Source organism: Humulus lupulus, chromosome 5 (genome assembly GCF_963169125.1).
Source record: "Humulus lupulus chromosome 5, drHumLupu1.1, whole genome shotgun sequence".
NCBI lineage: Eukaryota > Viridiplantae > Streptophyta > Magnoliopsida > Rosales > Cannabaceae > Humulus > Humulus lupulus.
This window is the reverse complement of record NC_084797.1, coordinates 9,171,935-9,194,374: the sequence shown is the minus strand read 5'-3', so window position 1 is coordinate 9,194,374 and position 22,440 is coordinate 9,171,935. Positions and strand designations below refer to the sequence as shown.

At 38.7% G+C, this 22,440-nt stretch overlaps 3 protein-coding genes across 4 annotated transcripts; 1 reads left to right on the top strand and 2 right to left on the bottom strand.

Annotated features, from left to right (window-relative positions):
- Positions 1 to 585: 585 nt before the first annotated feature.
- Positions 586 to 2,716, top strand: LOC133834352 (pathogenesis-related thaumatin-like protein 3.5). The gene is made up of 3 exons (XM_062263939.1): positions 586 to 1,584; positions 1,675 to 1,945; positions 2,054 to 2,716. The coding sequence occupies exons 1-3, from the start codon at positions 1,110 to 1,112 to the stop codon at positions 2,412 to 2,414; spliced, it is 1,107 nt and encodes a 368-aa protein (XP_062119923.1). The 5' UTR covers positions 586 to 1,109; the 3' UTR covers positions 2,415 to 2,716.
- A 37-nt stretch (positions 2,717 to 2,753) lies between these two features.
- On the bottom strand, positions 2,754 to 6,489 carry LOC133834351 (DNA-binding protein BIN4). 2 transcript variants are annotated; one of them, XM_062263937.1, is made up of 14 exons: positions 6,353 to 6,489; positions 6,171 to 6,260; positions 5,902 to 6,037; positions 5,553 to 5,766; positions 5,345 to 5,388; positions 5,039 to 5,228; positions 4,739 to 4,797; positions 4,602 to 4,655; positions 4,265 to 4,382; positions 3,842 to 3,888; positions 3,649 to 3,675; positions 3,391 to 3,466; positions 3,128 to 3,261; positions 2,754 to 3,036 (listed from the first exon to the last, which is right to left on the bottom strand). In XM_062263937.1, exons 3-14 carry the CDS (start codon positions 5,947 to 5,949, stop codon positions 2,932 to 2,934), a joined length of 1,116 nt encoding a protein of 371 aa, XP_062119921.1. In that variant the 5' UTR covers positions 5,950 to 6,037; positions 6,171 to 6,260; positions 6,353 to 6,489; the 3' UTR covers positions 2,754 to 2,931. The 2 variants fall into 2 exon arrangements, with proteins under 2 accessions (XP_062119921.1, XP_062119922.1); XM_062263938.1 differs by having other exon boundaries at positions 5,357 to 5,388.
- Positions 6,490 to 9,289: 2,800 nt separating this feature from the next.
- Positions 9,290 to 12,094, bottom strand: LOC133834350 (uncharacterized). The gene is made up of 8 exons (XM_062263935.1): positions 11,973 to 12,094; positions 11,819 to 11,893; positions 11,542 to 11,609; positions 10,916 to 11,016; positions 10,436 to 10,542; positions 10,002 to 10,051; positions 9,828 to 9,910; positions 9,290 to 9,745 (listed from the first exon to the last, which is right to left on the bottom strand). The coding sequence occupies exons 2-8, from the start codon at positions 11,874 to 11,876 to the stop codon at positions 9,631 to 9,633; spliced, it is 582 nt and encodes a 193-aa protein (XP_062119919.1). The 5' UTR covers positions 11,877 to 11,893; positions 11,973 to 12,094; the 3' UTR covers positions 9,290 to 9,630.
- Positions 12,095 to 22,440: the final 10,346 nt, after the last annotated feature.

Sequence of the window (22,440 nt, the reverse complement as noted above, 5' to 3'; positions counted from 1 at the left end):
TAAATTTATTTAGCTTTTAAAAACAAGATTCTTTGTCCTAATGAGCTATGAACAAAACAAGTTGCCACAACTTCTTTACTAGCAACAACCTTGTGAAGCTGGCTGCCTACTCATCAACATCAACATGGTACCTAATCAGGCTGATTCTCTCCTCTGCTGTACATAGTTCCACTGGGCCAACAATTACTTGCAGATCTTGAAAATGTTGTATGAGTTATTGTAGAGTGTATCCTTTTTTTTCTTTCTTTTTTTTTACAGGTTCAGTTGTATGTATTGTACATTACTAAATAATAGAGAATTAAAAGATTTTTTTCCCTTTCTTTTTGCTGAAATATTGTACCTTGTTTTGTAGTCCACTAGTGAAAAGAGAATCTATGCATCACGCCTAATAAGATAAAAACTTGGTATGATAACAATGATTCTCCATCTACTTTTGTATAAGAGAGAGAGAGTGGTAATAGAATTTTTTTTGTCCACTTAGTAAAAAATAAATTAGGCAGGTTCATTGTGTAGTACTAGTACATATGATTCTCCATATGGATAACTATATATATATATATATATATATATATATATATTGGGGAAAGAAAATTGTCCTTGTTGGTCTACAATAGAATATAGTTCTCTTTTTGGTGAGAAAAAGAATCTGTATTCTGAATTTCAACGTGATTTATCTGTATGTATGGCTATAATAACTGTAGGAATAATCCTAGAGGGGTCACCCTTTTCGAAGGAAATTCTCTCCATTAAGCCTTGTTACTTATTAATTGGCTGCTCAATTATAGTTTTTCCAATAAGATAACCTTGAAAACGATTCTATCTTTTGAGTGAGGAGACTGTAACTTTCACTATGCATATTATGTCCCCTGCAATTCCTAAAGAAAGGAATTGCTTCTCAATGAGGCCAAGTCCATCCAACATAAAAGAAATACTAAACCCAAAAAGCTGTTCTTGCGGCTGAAAAGAAAACTACGTAACTCCTAGGATTTGTATTGTTTGTATATATTATATTCCTCAAAATAACATGTTTTTTTATATATATATAGGGACTTTGGTTGTTTCCATTACCTCCCTCCCTTTCCACCATAATTTAGAAAGCAAAAAAAGATATGCATATAGCAAAAGTTGGAGCTTTCCTTTGTGTCTTTTTCACTCTTATTTCCTCATACTACAGCACTTTTACTATCATAAACAACTGCCCTTTTACAATATGGCCTGGCACATTAGCTGGTTCAGGGACACCCCAACTGCCAACTACCGGTTTTCGACTTGACTCTGGGCAAACCATTAGGATTCCTTCGGTTCCAGGATGGTCAGGGAGGATATGGGGAAGAACTGGCTGCACATTTGATGCAACAGGAGCTGGAAAATGCCAAACCGGTGACTGTGGTGGTACGCTTGAATGTGAAGGCAGGGGTGCAAGTCCACCAGCTTCTCTCTTTGAGATAACGCTCGGTCATGGCGATGACAAAGACTTCTATGATGTTAGCATTGTCGACGGCTACAATCTCCCCATTGTTGCCTCTCCAGTTGGAGCTTTCGGCGCCTGTAATGCCACTGGATGCGTTTCTGATATCAACACTGGTAAAGGGTTTTCATAGCTTCCACAAATACTAGATGACTAACTCTTCATTACTGAAAAGGGTTGTTTTGTTTTTAACTGATGTGACATAGGGTGTCCAAAAGAGCTTCAAGTGGTTGGGGGAGAAGGTGGAGATGGTGGGGGTGTGGTAGCATGTAAGAGTGCATGTGAGGCTTTTGGATTGGACAAGTATTGCTGCAGTGGTGAGTTTGCTAACCCAACCACATGTAAGCCTTCTTTCTATTCAACCATTTTCAAAAACGCTTGCCCAAGAGCCTATAGCTATGCTTTTGATGATGGCACCAGTACTTTTACTTGCAAGGCTTATGAGTACTCCATTCTCTTCTGTCCTAAAGATAATGGGTAATGCTTCTTTTCTTCAATCTCTTTCATTTTCAAAAGAATAATTCAGTTTCCTTTTGCTGTGAAAACGACTAAATTATTCTTGTTGTTGTTTAATCATGTCATTAGGGTGAGAAAACCAGGTAATGGATTGACACCTCCAACAACACCAGGAAGTGAATTTGCACCACCAACGATACCAGATAGTGGTTTGGTACCACCAACCATACCAGGAAGTGAATTTGCACCACCAACCATACCAGGCAGTGAACTCACCCCACCACCACCACCACCAACCATACCAGTAGGTGTATTGGCACCACCAGCCATACCAGTGCAAGAGCCATCAATACCGATACAAAACCCGTCGATGCCAATAGATGACCCCAGCCACGAGGCAGCGGTGCGGATGGTCTCTTCTTCTAACATGCTCTTGCCACTTCCAACCCTGCTGCCGATCATCCTTCTGATCCTCAAGTTAATCTCATGAACACCTCTAATTGCTTTCGAGTCTTTAGTGGTTGAGCGCTACCATAAACAAGAACAGTTGACGAGTGGCTTCGATGGCGGAAAGCAATGAGCCAAGAGGAAGAACTTTGTTCTAAGATCTGATTTGTAAAGATGCTGGAAGATGCCAGCTATTTTTCCATACAGATCAAAGCTCATTGAATCCCATCATTTGGCTTTTGTCTTGTTTTCAAAATGTACTTGACGATTATATTCTCAATCAGCTAGATATTGTTACAAAATATAAATCTTTCAAAGTAATGAAAGGAGCCAAATATTTCTACAGTTGGTTTGGATATCAGAAACTAAATAATTCCAAGGGTGATGAAATTTCACTTTCATTAAAATTAAAAATCAGGTATCGATCCCATCACGCCATAAGATGTAACCAACATGTTTGTTAAGCTACAACTCCTGTCACCTAATTGAACTAAATATCAGTTCTGTTGATTGTATGTTATGGCATAACTAAAATGAATAATAAAATACAGTCCATTCTCTCATTTCTTGGCCTTGGCTTTCTTGGAAACTGGAGCTTTCCTTTTTGCTTTCTTTTGTGGCTGTGCCTTCCCTCCCGTAGCTCTACCTCGCTTCCGTGCAACGCCCTGCCATCGAGATGCATGCACCATATTATATATTCTAAAAGATAAGGTAGCCACTTCATTAAGGAAACTACTTAAAGGGTCAAGAACATACCGATGTTTTCTCAGCTTTTCTTTTTGACTTTCCATTAGTTTTCTCTTCAGCATCTTCACCATGCTCCGTTTGTTGAGCTTTGGGAACTTTTTCACCCTCTTCATCCGAATCAAATGAGAAACCATCCAGTGTTCCTACTCGGGAGAAAAAAAAGGAATGAGATCTAAGGCCATAAATGACATTTTTAACGTGAATAAATTGCATTAAAAAAAAAAAGAATCGAGAACCAGCCCAACAGAAACCGTAGAAACAAGTTCCCCTACCTTCAACCATGGTTTCGGATTCAAAGACGTTTGATTGTGGTTTTAGCTGAATGAAGTCATTCATGATGGCTTCTATCTGATCAAAGAGCAATAACTCAGTCAGTTTGTCTAAAATCTCCAGTTCTTACCAAAGAAGGAAACAGCACTGACAAAGGTAATAAGTGAACAATAGTTAAACATCAAGAGTAATTTAATTGTCAGTTACCATACAAATCAAGCAAAGAATACAATCCAAGAGAGAAATAATGAGGTACTAACCTTTGCCTCTGATTGTCCAAAGCTAACCTGAAAAAGATGGATCATCATTACAATCAAATACAGCATAATGTGGTGTAAAATTTCAACTCCAAATTTAATGGAAAACAATAATTAGATTGCTGAGATATGTAGCAAAATAAAAGGGCATTATTATGTCCATTGTGAATTTTGAAAGAGGAAACTGATGACTTACTACACAAAATGTTCTAGAAGGAACTATTGTTGTTTTGTATATGGTTCCTGAAAAAGCAATCAACATCAGAGCATTAATGCAAGTAGATGGGTGTAAAAAAGTGCAAAGCAATTAGTTCCAATGGATATGAGACCAAAATTAGTATGTAAACACGAAAAAAGGGGCAAGATGAAAAGGCACAAAGAACGTGAAAGTAAGGTAGCCTAAGTAAACAAAATAAAAGGCCAAGGTATTCATCGTGAGTTTCTTTTTTTATCAATAAATCTTGAGCTTCACAATTGAAGAAAACAATAAAAGAAGAAAGTAAAGATATTGCTCAACAGTCAGTAAGGCACCACGGTAATATGTATCATCAGATATGATTTTTCACGTATCATCAATCATCATTGACACAAGAAATAGTTTAATTTGAAGAGAACATGCCTTTCAAATCCAAGTACATCTCATGATCTCCGGATGCGGTATCTGAAATGACAACCCGTCCAACAGCACCTACATCACCAGCCAAATCTATGGAATCCCCTTCACACTCAACAAGTGCCTGCAGAAGCAGCAAAGTTTAGGTTAATCAAATCTTTTTTCCTTTCCATTATGGTTTAAGGTGTGCAATTTGCATGTTTGAATCTCTTTAATAACTCTTTTTCATAATTTTGTTTGAAATGTGAAACCAATCTCACAGCAAATAACATGCTCATCGTGAAGTAACAATATTGGAGATCACCATAAAAGATTAAAGACTGAATTTACTTTTTTACCCTACCTTTGTTCGCTGGACTTTCTCAGAGAGTATCAAAGGAAACCTTCCAGAGGATACCTGAAAATCATAGAATAGCTTAGGCAATCTATAGCCAAAGATACATGAGCAACCCTATTCTCCTACTATTTATTTATTCTTACTTGAGATTCAACTTGTTTTTCAGGTGCCTCTTCCTCTTTCATTTCCACGTCATCACTTGCTACATGTGACAAACCACAGGAATGAAAAGCAAAAGTCATATTCCGAGATAGTGAGAAAAATAGTATAAGATAATTAACATTTTTTGCCTTTTCAAAGTTATTTTCTAAGAGAGTACAGCACTACTACTACCAAAGAAAAGTCTGACATTATTATGTTCTTTCAGATTTGAGTGGTTTTCGTTATTTGATTTATCTAATATAATTGCACATTAAAGCAACTAATCAATCCCCAATTAGTACCTTCTTTTTTCAGACTACTCTTCTCTTCTTTTATTGTTGTATGACCATCCACTTGTAGCTCCTTTTTTGGAGATTTATCTTTGGAAGCCTTCTTAGAGGGAGAATCTTGCTTATAATCATCTGATATAGGGCTGAGTTGAGGAGATGACTCAGAATCTGAAGACTGTGCCAAAACTGAGGGTTTCAATTCCTGTTCACATGTCATTTTATTTTATGTCATCAACTACGTAGAGAAGATGACCACAAGTATAACAGATGAGGATCTGGATGAACAAATTGAAATTACAAAAGTACACAGAACTTTACATCAACTGTTACTTTCTTGGAAACTTTCCCACCAGCCTTATCACCTGCACAATTTACAGATAAATGTATTTGAGTTTTAAGTATTTAGCTCCATAGAAATTAAGGTCTACTTTCCTTTCTAACTTAAAACAATACACAAAATAATCTCATAACAAACTTCAACTCTCAGTCAGAAGAGCAATGTAAACTCATGTTCTCTTTTTTTTACCTGTTCTTTTCTTCTGGTTGGCTGATTTATTCTTATCTGGAGGTTTACCATCTTCTAACTTTTGCCCTTTTCTCGGAGTCCTTGACCTTCCACCCAGAACTTTTCCAATAACCTCATTGTCATCAGAATCAGTTCTATCTTCCTTTGAAGGGCTACCAACAGGGGAAGAAGGCGCAGAATCTGATGATAATTCAAAGGTTGTCACAGTGGGTGGCTAGTTAACAAACACAAATTTTCAGCAATTAGCATCCATCTTATATTAAAAGGTAAATGAATGATCTAATAATCACATAATCAAATTCATGGCAACTTAGATAAACATAAAAATGTAATAATTCTTCAAAAATACCTTAAAACAGTGCAGCCAATCAGGAGAATTCTCCCTGGAGCCGCTCATGTTGATCTTAATCACCAACGACTATTACTCCTTCCTCTAATTCAGCAGCGTTCTTCCTTCATTGGGTCTTTGCTAGAGACAATAAACCCTAAAAAATACAGACCCTCCTCCAAAATTAGGAACAACAATTCCACTACTCAAGCAATAGAATCTGCAAGCTATTGTTACTTAGTGCCCAAAGAATCCAGAAATTGAACTGAAATCAAAGCTAAAGAGCATACCCTAATGTTATAATAGCAGGAATTTCTTGCTATCGATAGCTAGTAAGATAAAAATTTACGCCCTAGCTCACTGAAAAGACCACAATGCACCTGCATGTGTAGAAAAGTATAAAGAACAGAACAGAGGAACTGTAATGCGCACTAAGTGTTCGATGAATTGAAAAAGAGAAAGGACAGATTACCAGAGAACGAAATCACTGAGTCGACTCGAGAGAGATGCAAATGCGAATGAGATTAAGGAATTGGAAGAAATTCTTTTTTATAAATTTGCGCCAAAGAGAAGAAATAGAATAAACGCGGGACTGAAACTGAACCAAACGCGATGTTGGGCTTTTTGTTTGTTTGTTTGTGCGAGTTGGACTATTCCGGACCGGGATAAGCGCAATTCTCAATACATCCCTTGTTTTAATTTTTTGTTTTTTTACAAACAATACATCTCTCTTGTTTCATGATGAATAAATTAATTGGATATTTGGAGCGAAATTACTTAAATTATTGTGTTTGTAGCACTTAAGTACTTAATTTATTTTTTTGACGGCGAAAGTATTTTCCGTCCATGTTTTGATGTAGTTTATTGTAGTTGTCTATTTCGTCGTTAAGTCCACCTACATAGTGTGAAATTTGTTTATAACTTGGGTATTTTCACTACAATCATCTCTTAAATTTGGTACTTTCACTGCAAGCATCTTTTAAATTTGGTATTTTCGCCGCAAATATCCATTTAATTTGGTATTTTTGCCTACGTGTCACAAATGAACTTAACGTTGAGAATTGACGGTTGTACCAAACTGTAACAAAACATGAACGGAAGATATTTTCGCCGCCGAAAAAATAACTTAGGTACTTAAGTACTACAAACGTGATAACTTAAGTACTTTCGCCGCAAATAACCCTAAATTAATATATTTAAGCGTGATGATATGTGTATACATAATTTACACTCAAATATCTACCTAGAAATTTATTTTTAACTTAGCGAATATTTATCCATATAGCAAGTTATTTTAACTAAGTGTAATTAGTTTAAAAATTTTATCATATATTGTACCGAATCTCATTTTCTTCTTTGGGCAGACCAGTACTATGAGTCTTGGTTAAGAGCACTGACCCAGTCTTATGGATAGCCCATCGCCCAGATTCACTCAAGCTAAATGTGGATGTTGCAATCAATATTGAGAATGACATGGTTGGTTTCGGTGCGATAGTTCTTGATTCAGAAAGTTTTCCTTAGGGTTCTTTGGCAAAGCAATTTAATGATTTATTGTCAACTAAAGATGTCGAGGCTTTAGCCATTTCTTTTGCTGTCTTGGTGTTTAGAGCTTTGTTTTTTCATTTCAACTGTTGAGAGTGATTCAGAGGTTGTTGTTCACTCTGTTCTCTATTCTGTAATTTTATTATCCTAGTGGGGTTGTCTTATTAGGAATATTAAATCATTGTTATCTGTCTTTCCAGGTGTATGTCTGACTTATGCGTTGTGTAATAGTAATATCGTTGCTCATAATTTGGCTAGATTTGCACTTCAGATAGAAAACAATGTTACTTGGTTTGGAGAAATTCCACCATATATTATATACTCCATAATTTCCATCTACGAGCATTTGGTCAATTTGTTAAAAAAAATTATCATGTAAATTATGTAATTGGTGAATTCATGATTTTTGTTTAGCATAACTTATAATAAAATTATATATGTAAATGGTATCGATAAATATAAAAAATAAATATTTATATTAAATAAAAGTTACATTAAATTTTAATAGTTTTATATATTATTGTGAAAGCTTAATTATTTTAATATTTGTGGGTTGAAGTATTCATTACTGAAAAAATAAAATTGTGGAGGCTTACTTTTTAATATTGTGTGGCATCTACAATAATTTTCAATGTATTTTTTATATTAGATAAGAAGTTGTCAACAAAAAAAGCTATTGTGATTTTACAGTTAACTTTAATATTTTTAGAAAATTGAGTGTAATGTCCCTGTAGTTTTAATCAATTTTACTTGATACCAAAAAGAAAAAGAAGCAAACAATTTTGAAAAAGCAGCAAATTTATATGTACCAAAAAAATCCATCAAGAAAACATGTTGACAATAATTTTTTTTATATATATTATTTTGTATATCATTAGAAATACAATTAAATTAAATTTATCTAATAACTCAAATTAAAGCATATTGAAAATAAGGTTCTCCATATTTCTTTTATATAAAAAGTATGTAGATAACAAACTTTTTTTATTTGAACGGTTTCTTTTATTAACATTAATGTAATATTCCAAATATTTAATGAAAAATACTAAAACCAATTAAAAATAAATATTATTAATTATATAAATATAAATTCAAATATTATAAAATATCAAATTTTTTACAAAAAAGTATATTTATATTTATGTAAAATTATGTGTACATTAAACTTATCACATAAGTATATATTAATATTATTAATGATAATAATAATCATTCATTATTGATAATATTATGTGTAAAGAAACAAATAGTATAATTTATGAGACTATATATATTTATAGGGAGCAACTACAATAAATTTATTTTTTGACAATATTTTTTTTCTATTTTTGGTACCTGAATAGATATAATCTCAATTTTTTTATATGACAATATACATTGTAATTATTTAGAACTCCCCCTAAATTTTCAAAAAATTCTGAATAGTTTAGAAAGCTAAAAACAATGTTCAAACTGTCAAATTTTACAAGCGTACACAAAAAAAAACAGGCACACATGCAACAAACAATTTAAACCTTATTTTTTGATACCATAATTTATTCAGAATTTATTGAAAATTTGAACTATGTTTTAAATAGCTACAATGTACACCGTCATATAAAAAAAATTTAAATTATATTTATCCAGGTACCGAAAATAGAAAAATAATGCACCGGTGCTGTAAAAAAAATGGATGCGTTATAATCGCTTCCTATATCCAATATTTTATTAGGTTAACATGGCAGTGGTAAGATTTAAAAACTTGATTTTAATATGATTTCTTAATACTATGGTTAAATTGTAATTTCTGCAACTAACAGAGCCAGTTCATAAGATTAAGGACAAGTCTATATAAAGATAATAATATTACATAATAAATAACAAAGCCTAAACTTTAATGTATATCTTCTGAATTGAGTATGTATGCTATAATGTATTACATACAACTGCTGAGCTCGCAAGAAAGTCCAAAGCTAAGCAGACCTTATTAAAATGCAACAAAGCCAATACAAATTACTTTTCCAATAATTTCTTATAAATTAAATGGTCAGGAAAATTCCCTCAAAATCATGAGAACTACTATTACACTAGTTCTGTTCTTTAGATGGTGAACTCAGCAATATAAGTTACTCAAAACCAATAACTGATATTAGAACCCCAAATAAGGGAGGGGGATGTTGATCCAGTAGAATACAGGAGCTGCAAAAATGTGTGTTCTATTACATCTAGCTAGTGTGGTTTTGGAACATACCCATCAACAGCAAAGTTTCGAGTAGCGCTGGGAATAGCTAAACGGACTCCATCGAGTTCGGGTTTTGCAATTACTTGACAACCCAGACGAGACCTGTTGAATCGAAACATGAAATTTAATCTTGCCTGAATGACATTAGAAGATGAATAAATAGTATGCAAGTTTGCGGTCTTACGTTTCTGTAAGTCCAAAAGCCAGATCCAACATGTCATTCTCCTCATCAGTTGGGTCTTCTAATTTATTGTAGTACTCCATATCCTATACTTAGATTCAATTATTATTATTATCACAATCACATGAATTTTTTACAAAGCACAATTGTTTTTCTGGAAATATCACCAAAACTTACCATCACAATCACATGACATGTTGAGCAGGCAAGTGAGGCTTCACAAGCTCCTGTTATAAGTTTTGTTGCAGAGTATTAGATTGTGTAAATCAAAAGATAGAACATGATAATACTTCTTAAAGCCACAAAGATATATCATCCTATGGTATAAGAAGAAACATATCAATGAATCAAGAGTCAAGACACTAAAGCAGTTAAACAATTACTATGGACAGTATTAGTTGCAGAATTATGAACAATGAGTGGTTTTATGGTTGCATAATGTAAAAGAATATAAAGGAATTCCTTTCTATGATTTCCTCAGAGATTTTTGCTATTTTTGCTTTGTCACTGTGGCTGTTTCCAGTACTTTCTTTGTTTAGTTTTGAAAAAAAAAATGTTGCAGAATTATGAAGGTGGGAAAAGATAAAAATGCATTAAACTAAAGTTCATGCCTTCAAGTTCAATGTCATTTTCATGAGCAGCTTCTAGCATAGACATTCCAACTGGAACCTTAATAAGCTTCTCCTCTCCATCCTTATCAACAAATGTCACAGAAATCCTGAACATAGAGACGAGAAAATCTGTGAGAAAGCTTCAAATCTCAATATAACAATAAAAATTAATTAATAATGCTAATTTGTGAGCTAGTTATTAGACTAGTACATCTCACAGTGGAACATAACATAGTTATAGCAGAACTGAATAATAAGAACAACAACACAGAATACAAGTACACTAAACTACAATATTCAGTCATGTAATAAAATGAAATAATTTAGTACAAATAAATGGCAAATCTAATTATCTATATCCTTTTACTTACAGCATTTTTTTTAATTAACAAATCAGCATAATGACAACGAATCAATAATTCATGTCTTGCTATAAACATAGCTATAATAAAATAAAATAAAAAACCTAAAGCAACTTACTCTTCTTCCAGCTCACTCCCTTCCTCCGAAGGATCGCTACTTACTGAAGTAAAAAACCGATGCTTTTGAAAGATTGCTCCCGTCGACACCTTAGCTTCTGACTGGTCAAGTTCTTTGAAACGTTAATTAATCACAACCATATGAAAATAGGAAATAAAGGGTAAGTATAGTCTCTCCATAAATTGAAGTATAGCTTAAATAACATAGCTTGAGGCTGTATACAATAGAAGTGGTATACGTATCAATAGCATATTATTGTTTTCATTCTGACTTAATTTCAAAAATCCTATGTTATTTCATACATTTTGGTATATCAAACTATGTGGAGTGAATCTTTATCAATTTAATTGTACAAATGCTTGCAAAAGTAATGAGATTTCCCCTTAATCCCTATTTTTTTTTAACTATTGGTAAGTTTTCTTCATCACCCTTTCAAACAAAATTTCAGATATATATTCCAGAAACCGCAAAAGGGGATCTTGAATCTCAACATAGCTAGGGCAACCAGATTAAGAGAAGGGAGCAATGCCACTAAAATCAATATGAAAATATATATAAAAGTCAATAATACAAACACTTTATGATCATGTATATATTTATATCTATGAATAACACAGAAAACTAACCAGTGCTTGCAAGTTATGGCTAAAAGGTCTGTGTGTATATCCAGCTCTAATTAGGCCTCTGGATTTTCCTGACACGACCAAAAAAAATATATATTTCAGTTGAACATCAAATTCTTAAACTTATTCATCGAACAAGTATCAATTTTTGTCTCTAAAGTTCAACCTGATAATCAAATTAAGTGTTCAAATTCAAACTACATAAAGTGATAAAAGGAATTTTTTGGGGTTAAAAATAAAAAGAAACTGCAAGAATGGGAAGTGTGGTTGAGAACATTACCTCTACAAAGCTCTTTAACCATCCAAACTCCAACTCTTGAAAGTTTAGAAATGAACATAATCGTATTTAACCTCACTGCGAAAATGAAAATCTTATATAAGAATAACAATAATCATAATTTCAACAAAAGTGAAGAGGGAATTTAAGGGATTACCGGAAAACGGCGGAGCCCTCGGAGGAGGAAGACGGCGGTTGGAGCTTCGGAGAGAGAGTGAGGCACGGCTCGATAGTATGTGGTATTGTATGTGCTATTAATTTTTGTTATATTACTCCTTTGTGGTATAATATATATCTTCGCATTAATAATTATTTGACTCAAACTTTTAAAATCACAATTTAATTAAGTTAATAATTAAATTTTAAATGTTTATTTAAGAGGATTTATAATAAAGGGGGATTTTCTCATAAATATATATGGAATGAAAATAAAACTTATTTCGTATGCTTAGTTTTATTTATACAATTTATTAATTATATTTATTAAATTTATGTTAATGTGTATAAATTATAAATAAATATTTTATTTTAATTAAATAATTTATTTATTTTTATTTAGGTTTATATTTGTTCTAGTTTTTGAATTTGAGAGTGACAACAAGAAATTATATATTATATGTTTAATATAATATTAAAGATTATACGTTGATTTTAAATTTAAGTTTCCTGCTAGTTTAAAAAGAAACAATTTGTTGCTAATTGATAGTATATTATATTATATGTATAATATGATATTATTCTAATAAGTGAGTTTAAGTTTATTAATTAAATTTTATTTAAGTTATAAAACGTATAATTTTATTATTTTTATAAATAATTATTATTGTAAAATATCTCAAAAATATCTTATTTTAATTTGTTTAATTATCTATTATTTAAGTTTAAGTATTTACAAACTACTTTCAAATATAAGAATATTCTCTTAAATATAAAAATATTCCGTCAAAATTAACATAATCAAGATTTGTTATGCATTCAATAATCAATCAATGTCCATAGTTACACAATCAACATGCCTCATGAACTGCCATGCATGTCACATATGGGGTGCAGTTCTCTTACCTCTGGTCCGAGCGAGAATTAGAACAAGAACGACTCTTAAGAACGATCGATCATTTAATCATTTAGCGGTCACCTAGTCACAACCAAATATAACCTCCAATTAATGAAAATCAACAATAATAGGGTCTTGATCTAAACCCCACTCTTGGGACCCCGAAATGTACCCACACGGTGAGTAGATTCGATCTCGGGCCTTAAGGATTGAAACCACAAGCCAAAAACCCTTAAAAACACTCAAAACAAGATTTTGGAGGAACAGAGTAGTGCCCCAGCGCTATACTCAGAACCCCAAACCGCCCAAACAAATCTTGTGTAGCGCTATAGCGCCCTCTGATGGGCGTTGTAGCGCTACCCCTAGACTGATGCTCCCCTGAAACCTCCTTCTTCGACTCCTTCAATTCTAACTCGATTCCAATGCTTCCAAACCCCAATTTTGATGCCAAATGAACCCAAAAACCATCCTCACATGCCCCAAGCATCACAACACAAGAACCATAGCCAAAACTCCAATCAATTCCCAACTTTCTAACTCAAAAACTGTGACGTCCCACGTCACTATGGCTGCTTTCTGGAATGACGACTTGCCCTACAAACCAAGACAAGTCTTTCCAGCGTGCTTTGTCCTCACTCGCACACTTCCTGGGAAAACTTCCCAGGAGGTCACCCATCCCTAGATTACTCCAGGCCAAGCACGCTTAACCATGGAGTTCTCAAGTGATGGGCTACCGAAAAGAAGATGCACCTTCTTGATATAGGTAGTACCCATCAATCCATTTAAGCCCTCTTCAACTGTGTAGTCCCATACCTACACAGTCTTAGAATCATTACACTTGACCTTCCCCAGGCGGTGTGGGATTGTACAGCTTACCCAGTCTTTCCCCTTACGGATCACGGGATTTTGACTGTCACAATCACCCCCCCTTACGGGCCCGACGTCCCCGTCGGCCACACTTCCGGCTGGGTCAAGGCTCTGATACCATATTGTGACGTCCCACGTCACTATGGCTGCTTTAGTTGTAATGCCCCGAATTCTCCGTTGTGTTTAACGGCGTGAACAGTAGGCCGGGAGGGCCATATTTGCTTAACTATGTTATTAATTGATTAAATGCATGTATATGTTGATTATATTGTTATATGATGTGAAATGCATGCATGTGAGTCCATATCTCTTTATACAGGGGTGTGATGGTAATTTGGCCCGTTAAGGGTAAATTGATTATTTATTCGCATGTTGGTGATATAATTTGAGACCACATTATAATGTGGGTTTGTTCGAGCTATTTGGCATGAGACGATCAAGGAATGTTAGATATCGGTTTGGTCATAACGGGCTTAAGCTCGGGGCTCGGGGTGAGTCTCGGGGTGTTTTAATGATTAGAGTGTTACCGGGGATTAAAGGGTAACGGGATGGGAATTATTGGTGTTTGGGGATGTTGAGATTAGCGGGAATTGGGAAGCGTTAATTATGATTAACGGTATAGGTGGAAAGTACCAAAATTGCCCTTGGGTTGGCTTTAGAAACTTTTAAAGACCTAGGGGTATTTTAGTCTTTTGGCTTGGATATATGTTAAGCTTGGAAGGCTGTGGATAAAACAGAGTAAAAACAGAAGCCTTTCTTTCTCTTCCCGTACCATCTTCTTGCTTCTTCTTCCTTGTGAGTTTTGTGAATTTGTTTAAGGTTTGAGCTTGGGAGCAAAGCCTTGGTACTTTGGGAGAGTGTTCCATTGTGGAAGAGCACCATAACCTGAACTTGAGGTAAGTTTTTAGCCCTTAGTTTCCATGTTTGCTCTGTTTTCGTTTTAGGAATTCAGCTTTAGAATTTGATGTGGGAAGTGAGGATTAAAGGGAGTTCTCATGTTGTTTTTTATTGGGGTTTGATGAGGGTGAGCTATGGGTGTTATTTGGGGGTTTAATTGTGTGTTTGGAAGAAGTTTAGAGAGGGTTTGAAGGGCTGGTTTGAGAGGAAAGAGCTCAGGGGAGAAAACTGGTTCGTGTGGCCGACTTAGCCATTCTGGGCTGAGCGCCGCGGCCCTTGGCGTCTGGCAGGGGAGGCCCCTTCTGGCTGAAGGGCGCGTCGCGGCGCAGCAGGGGAGCGCCGCGGCCCTTAAGGTCAATTTCGCCAAAAAGGTGTTTTTAGCATGGGGATTCAAGCCTAAGGCCTCGAGATTGAACCTACTACTCGGTTGAGTAGTGTTTGAGGTCCCAGAGGTTAGGTTTTGGTTGAGAACCTTTTATTATTCATTTTATTGATGGAATCCCATAATTTGGATATGACCAGGTAACCGCTAAAGGACCAGAAAGTCGATCGTTCTCAGGGTCACTCTTTTATTTGTTCTTGCTCGAACCGGAGGTAAGAAAGCTGCACCCCAAGTGAGACATGCATGGATATTTGTAAGGCATGTTGATTGTGTAATATGGACATGGATTGAACATGGAATGCTTAGCATATGTTGTTCACTTGAGCATAGCACTGACTAATTAGTCAGGTTTGGCAAAGGTGCTAGTATCATCTGTGAAGCTGTGACTGATTAGTCAGGTTCGGCAGTGGTACTGGGCACTGGTCACGTTGCACTGACTTGTCAGTCAGAATTGGCAAAGGTGTTAGTGTCAGCTGTGAAGCTGTGACTTATTGGTCAAGTTCGGCAGTGATACTGGACACTGGTCACTTAGCGCTGACTTATTAGTCAAGGACGGTCTTAGCGTGAATCACGCAAACCCACAGAGATTAGATCTAATCGATTATTAGCATTGAATGACTCAAGGAGCATTAATGCCTGACCGACCCTGAGGGTCGATGAACAAACAGAGCTTGGAGGCTAGTGGCTTACCTAACAGCCACTCTCCCGCTAGAAAAGAGAGCTTGGAGGCTAGTGGCTTACTTAACAGCCACTCTCCCGCTAAAATCATGTGATGTTCATTTGCTTGTTGAAAGCTTTACGTTCAGTATGATTATAATGATAATCATTTGATAATGTTATTGAAAAATGTTATGTTTTCTTGCTGGGCCTTGGCTCATGGGTGCTATGTGGTGCAGGTAAAGGGAAAGAAAAGCTCACCTAGCCTTGAGTGGAGAGCTGATGTGGTGGTGTGTACATATGCGGCCGCTTGACCGCCACGGTCATGGTGTTCTCAGAGGAACTAGGGGGTTTACCCTATTTTTGCCGCTTAGGTCGGCGGGATTGTAAATTTAAAACTGTAATGACCATTTTGTACTGAGAACCACTTGTAAATGTTTTGTTTAGCTCTGCAGAGCAGTTTGTAATAAAATCTTCATTTCCTTTTTATTGGTTTTACACCTTAACTTGTTAATTACACTTAGAGCACGTTTTTGACCAAAGGACTCGGGTAACGAGTCAAATTTCCGGTCCACCGTTCACTGTAACTGTTCTGGGGTAGCCAGGGCGTTACAAAAACCAGCTGAAACTTAACTAAGAAAACAGAGCAAAAGCAAGAGTTCTAATGGCTAAAAACTCACCTCAATCTCAGCAACACACCCACTTCAATGGTGGAACATAACCCTAGCTTATTCCAACTTGGTTCCTCAAGAAGAGCTTGAAAATTCAAAGAGAAAAAGAAGGAAAAAGTGGTACGGGAGAAGAAGAAGAGATGCTCTGTTTTTAACAAGCTTATACAGCCCTAATGGCTGATAACTATCCTAGGGGTGAAAAGACCAAAATACCCCTAGGTCAATTAAGGGTTTCTAAAGGCTCCTAAGGGCAAAATTAGTATTTTTCACCTATCTCGTTAATAATAATTAACGCTCTCCAATTCTCGCTACTCTCGATATTCTCAAACACCAATAATTCATATCCCATTACCCTTTTATTCCCGGCAACGCTCTAATCATTAAAAACACCCCAAGACTCATCCCGAGCCCCAAACTTAAACATGTTATGACTAAACCGCTAATTAATATTCCATGATCGTCTCATGCCGAATAGCTCGAGCAAATCCACATTATAATGTGGTCTCAACAATATGGCACTGACATGCATACAAATATACAATTACGCCCTAAATGGGCCAAATTACCAAAACACCCCTGTAACGAAATGTGGACTCACATGTATGCACTTAACATCATATTATAATATAATTCACATGAACATGCATATGATCACTTAATAACGTAATAAATAATCTATGGCCCTCCTGGCCTCCTAATCAAGGTCCAAAACCTTATTAGGGATTTTGGGGCATTACAGTAGGAGTATGATGGATGAAGAACTCTAAAGAGATATGGAATATAATGGATGGAGAAGGAAGTAACTTTCTTTTACTTTGTTTGGAATGATAGAGAATAAATTATTTGTTAAAACAATCATATTAACTATAGGTGCTCATCTGATCCGATCCAATCTTTTTACCACTAACCAATCCAATCCAATTTAAGATTGGATGTTAGAAATCATATCATCCAATCAAATTCGTTCTCAAAATCCAATCAAATCCAATTGTAATTGGATATTAAATTTTTTGTATTTGGATTAATTCGGAGTAATTTGATTGGTTTGGATCTTGAACATCCCTAATATTAATCTTTTCATCATATAATAATATTTTATGTTATGTTATTTGTTGACCGCGTTTTTGGCCAACGACGTGAGAACGTCAAAAACGATAAAACCTTCAAGAGAAAATAAACGACACAGACGATTTTATAGTGGTTCAGCCCCAATATGATGGTAATAGCCTAATCCACTAAGAGTTGTGATTATAGACTGCACTCAAGATCAGATGAACCTGAGTCAACTGAGTTTCTTTAGTGCAGATTCCAAAAATACAAGAATTCTCTCAAATACAAGTACTCTCTCTCTCTAGAAAATTCAGATCAAAGTTCAAAATTTCAAAAGTCCCCTTATGATCCCATAAGCCTTGTATTTATAGGCTTAGGATCGTAAGATGATATCCCCCATAATCGTGATATTTTATTATGCACATTTTATTTAAATTACATTAATATTCAAAATGTAACAATACACTATATTTATGGGATAAATTGAGAGATTCCCGTGTATGCCAAGACCGATTCTTGTTGAAGTCGTTTATGGGAATCTTGACGTAGTCCTCCTCTATCTGATTGATCCATATCTCACTCAAGCTGGTCGACCACACCTTCACCGGGCAGACATGCACTTATTTGGGCAGACATGCACTTAGCTGGGCAGACATGCACTTGACTGGTCGGACATGGTCATGACCGATCAGCCAAGTTCATGCCTGGTCGGACAAAGTCATGCCTGGGCAGGCAAGGTCATGCCTGGGCAGACAAGGTCATTCCTGGGCAGACAAACATGTGACTGGTCGGACAAGGTCATGCTTGGTCGGTCATGACACTTCTCAAGCCAGTCAACATTCTTCATCGGTCTACTAGGTTACTCCTAAGCTAGGTCACCCAACCATTCCTTGCCATTTGTCATTTCTATTGCCACATCATCATTTTCAAATTTTGGGGATAACATTATTGTTTTCCGAGATTTTCGGAAACTATATTAATAAAGATTAAGCGAGATTAATGATATGGGATTTAGAAGACATAAACAAGATTTTTACGTGGTTGGGGCGTTAATGAGCCTTAGTCCACGAGACAGTTGTTTCAGAGCTTAGAAAGTCTATAACAATGGAGTTTTTCTCTATATTTTGGCAGAGTAACTATATACCAGCCAAACTGAGGTCCCTTTCCCAGTGCTCTGTCACATGTATTTATAGGTTCACAGGAGCACTGGGTTTGGGTCGGGCTGACCCGGGCCCAATAAAGGTATAAACATTACTGGCTTCTCTATCGGAAGCCCAATACAAAGGATAAAAACATAAAAGACAAACATTCGCCAGAGCCCATCGGGGCAGCCCAAAGCCTATTTATCACCCAACAAATTGGGGCTTTTGGTCTGGGCATTTCGTGTTACGAGGTAGATTCAGGGGACAAGATCAGTCAGAGGAGTGGCGGCACAGGTCTGAAACAGCGACGTACAATCCCGGGTGGCATTTTCCGTAGGTGACACGTGGGGACAACTCCCACGCTTCATGGGGCGGAGTCAGGGTCATGGATGCTTTATTCTGCCAACCCTGAGGATTCGACCCGGGTTCGTTTACCTCTGTCCCTCTTCATTTACCGCAAGCCCGGATCATCCACCAGGAGCCCGGATTGTTTACCAGGCTTCGGGACCGTTTGCATACATCTCGACTGTAACCCAAACAGGTGTACCTCTCCCGGATGAAGGTCTCAGATCATTCTTCCCGGACACCTTCCGGGCCTGGGCCCACACTTGGGCTGTCGAAGTCAATCATACTTCCTGCCAAACGGGCCTGGGCTGGGCCCAACCTCAATCGCCTGGCTAGTGGGCTTGGATCGCAGTTCCAGGCCTAAGGCAGGAAATGGGGATAACATTTACCTCCCAAGCCTTCATCTGGGACCGCGAGGTGGAGGCTTGCCTTGCTCCTGGGCACTCACGGTTATCTCCCTGTTTCATGCTTAGAACCGTTGGTCCGTGGCAAGGAGGCAGTGCGTGTTGGGCGCATGCGGAACCCGGACCGTTTACCAAGGTCCGGGTTCGTTTACTGAAGTCCCGTTTCGTGATGAGGGGCACACGTGTCGCCCAGCAACTGCTGCAATGATGGCACTTGACCCCGAAAGGTCACCAACCATCTCAAGGGTCACTAGGCCTAGGCTAGTGTGTCAGCACGGATTCCGAAGCGTCCCATTCGCATGGGGATTCTTCATTAATGTTTCTGTGCTGAGGTGGACCATAGGATGGGGCAACCTTTGAAATTCCCCTCTCCTGGGACGTCGGATCGAAATGGAACAGATCCAGCACTCGAGTGGATTCATTAATACCTCTGCACGATCCTAGACCGTCTGATGAGGGATTTCTTATCCGCTGGATCAGAGACCAGGATTTGGGTCTCTATAAATACTCCTCAGGCATCCATTTGAAACTTTTACACTCTCGAGCCATTCTAAGAACTCTGAGAATTTTTTTATGTCCGATCTTGCCAACGACATCTTCCACCGCCTGCTTATTCTGCACCGTCGCCTTTTTCCAACAGTTCCAGCATCTGCACCTTTGCCTGAGCAGACGTCCTCGGCCTGTCCTGTTGACGAGCTGCTAAACCGCCTTCGCTAGTTCAAGACTGAGATTCTGCCATCCTTATCGCCAAACAACCACCATCTTTCACAGCCAGCCATTCACAGTAAGTCCTCCTATCCTCTGCCTAAATAGATACATGAACGTAGGTTCTGTCCTTTTGCTCATATGTTTAGGTTGCTAGAACTTGTTTATGCTTAGGAATAGTGCTAGGAAGGTTGCCTGGTCCGGGTTTGGATGCTTCCCGGACAGGCGGTGGAACCTATTTAGTAGCCCATTTTTCGTTCATGATCTGGGTCTCGTGGTTCTCTGGTGAACCCGGACCTGATCCGGAGGGGACTCCAAGCAGTCCGTAGGAGACCCCCGTACCTTAACCAACTTTCTTGGGTTTTGGTATTGACTGCTTGGTTTCTTTTCTTTGCTCCCAGATCATCGGCCATGACGTCGGGTGTCACCCTTCACTCGGAGGAGGAAGTCAACAGGGCCCCCGTCCTCCTTCTCGGGTCCCGGACCCCCAAAGGCAACAGAAGGGAGATGGACATGGTACCGAATCTGTTCCAGAATTACCGGATGATGTACGTCCTAGAGAGACGCCTGGGCATAAAATCCACCCCCAGAATCTTCCACAACCGCCTGGCCAGGATAGAGGAGCGATCGCATACTTCCATGAATGGGTTCGGGTCCTGGAGCACTGGCCACATCAGTGCGGGAGCCACACTCCTACTTCACGACTACTACGTGCGGTTCCTAACATACGTGGGGATCGCACCCTTCCAGCTTTTGCCCCAAGCCTACCGATTGCTTGCGAGATGGCGTGTCTTCTGCGTCGCGAAGGAGATCGCGAAGCCGACCCCCGCGGAAATCTTGTACTTCTACAAGATGTAACCGTAGGTCAACGCCAAGGATAAGACCTTGGACGGCTTCTACAGGCTGAAGCCACGGGGCAACTACCCCGCTCCCACAAGCACTTGGAAGCATCCCCAGGACGTCCGACATTACTGGTTCATGACGTTCGGGTTCCTCGTGGAGAAGAACCCCACACTGCTGCTGGACTTCCAGCGAGTGGGTAAGTGCTTCCCCGACCCTTACTTGGTCAGTTTCTCTTTTCCTTTTCCTTTTTTATTTTATTTCTCACCGTGTTACTTCGGGTGGTCCACCAGACTATCGACGTCCCGAGCCTTCGGGGAATTTAGTGCGAGAAGAATCCCACCATAAGGGAGCAGCTGGCCCTAAAGCACATCGCGGAAGTGGAGGCTGCGGCATGAGCGGACGCGGCCAAGCGGAAAAGGGACTTCGCCCAGTCGGAGGCGGCCGCTTTTGAGGAGTTGGAAGCCCTCTTCGAGGAGGCCCTGCTGAACACGGGTACCCCTGGGGCTAGCGTATCAGGGTGAGGTAACTCACCTTTGATCTTAACTTATGCTCCACAAGTTGGGGACTTAGCTAGGGATAGGCTAGCACTTCGAGGCCCCGCATTCGGGGCTAACGGGGAGACAAGACCTTTGTCTCCCGTTCCCGTAGGCTCGGAAGTTCTCATGTTTTTGTCCGGGTTTCTTCAGTACGGGAATTTCCTGAACCTGGACAACATGGGGGATCGAGTCTACTTTTTCACGTTAGATGAGTTGAGTCATGCCCGGGGCTTAGATAAGGGTTCGTCCCGGGTCACTCTTAGTTTTGACTTATATTTTCCTGTTAATCGTACGAACTCTTTTTCATTTGCGTTTGTTGTAGGAGACTCCGACATGTCTGATCCCGTGGATGAGATGAGGAAGCTTTTCGAAATTCGGGCCACGAGGGCGGCCAGGGTCACGGCAAAAAAGGCTGCCAAGAAAACACCTGAGGCGCCAACCCGGACCCCTCCAGCAACAAGGAGATGCCAGGGGTAGATCCTCGACCCGGCGAGGTCGCAATTGCCATGGTCCCTGTTACGGCCGTGGATCCGGCCTCGCCCAACCCCCGGTAATCGATCTAGAGCCGGAACCTACGGTAAGCCAGAGTTCCGGGAAGAAGGCCTTGGACCTGGGCGCGACGAAGGCCAAAACCGGGAGCAAAAGGCCCCGGACAAGGCGGGCTGGCTCTGCTGGAGAGTCATACGGGGAAAGCCGCCTCACCGGGAAGGAGATTCTGGCGACACCGGCCCTCCCCATACATCCGACCCTACCTGAGAAGGGGGAAGCCGTCTTGCAGGACGAGCAGTCCAGGCTCATTTCCCAGACCTGGGAGAGTGACCGGGAAAGGAGGGATGAAACGTACAAGGCCCTGACGATTCGTCGTCAGGTTGAGTTCGCTGAGCGCCCGACGGCCTTCAGCGTCCCCCAGCCGATCGTGGATCGGCCAGCCGCCGAGACGGGCTTTCGCCCTAAGCTGGGACAGGACACAGCCCCTTTCGCGGAGGACTTGCTGGACCAGGTGGGGAACACCATGTCCAACCTCGAACTCAAATGGTATGCCACCATCGCCAACCCGGACATGTTGTTCATC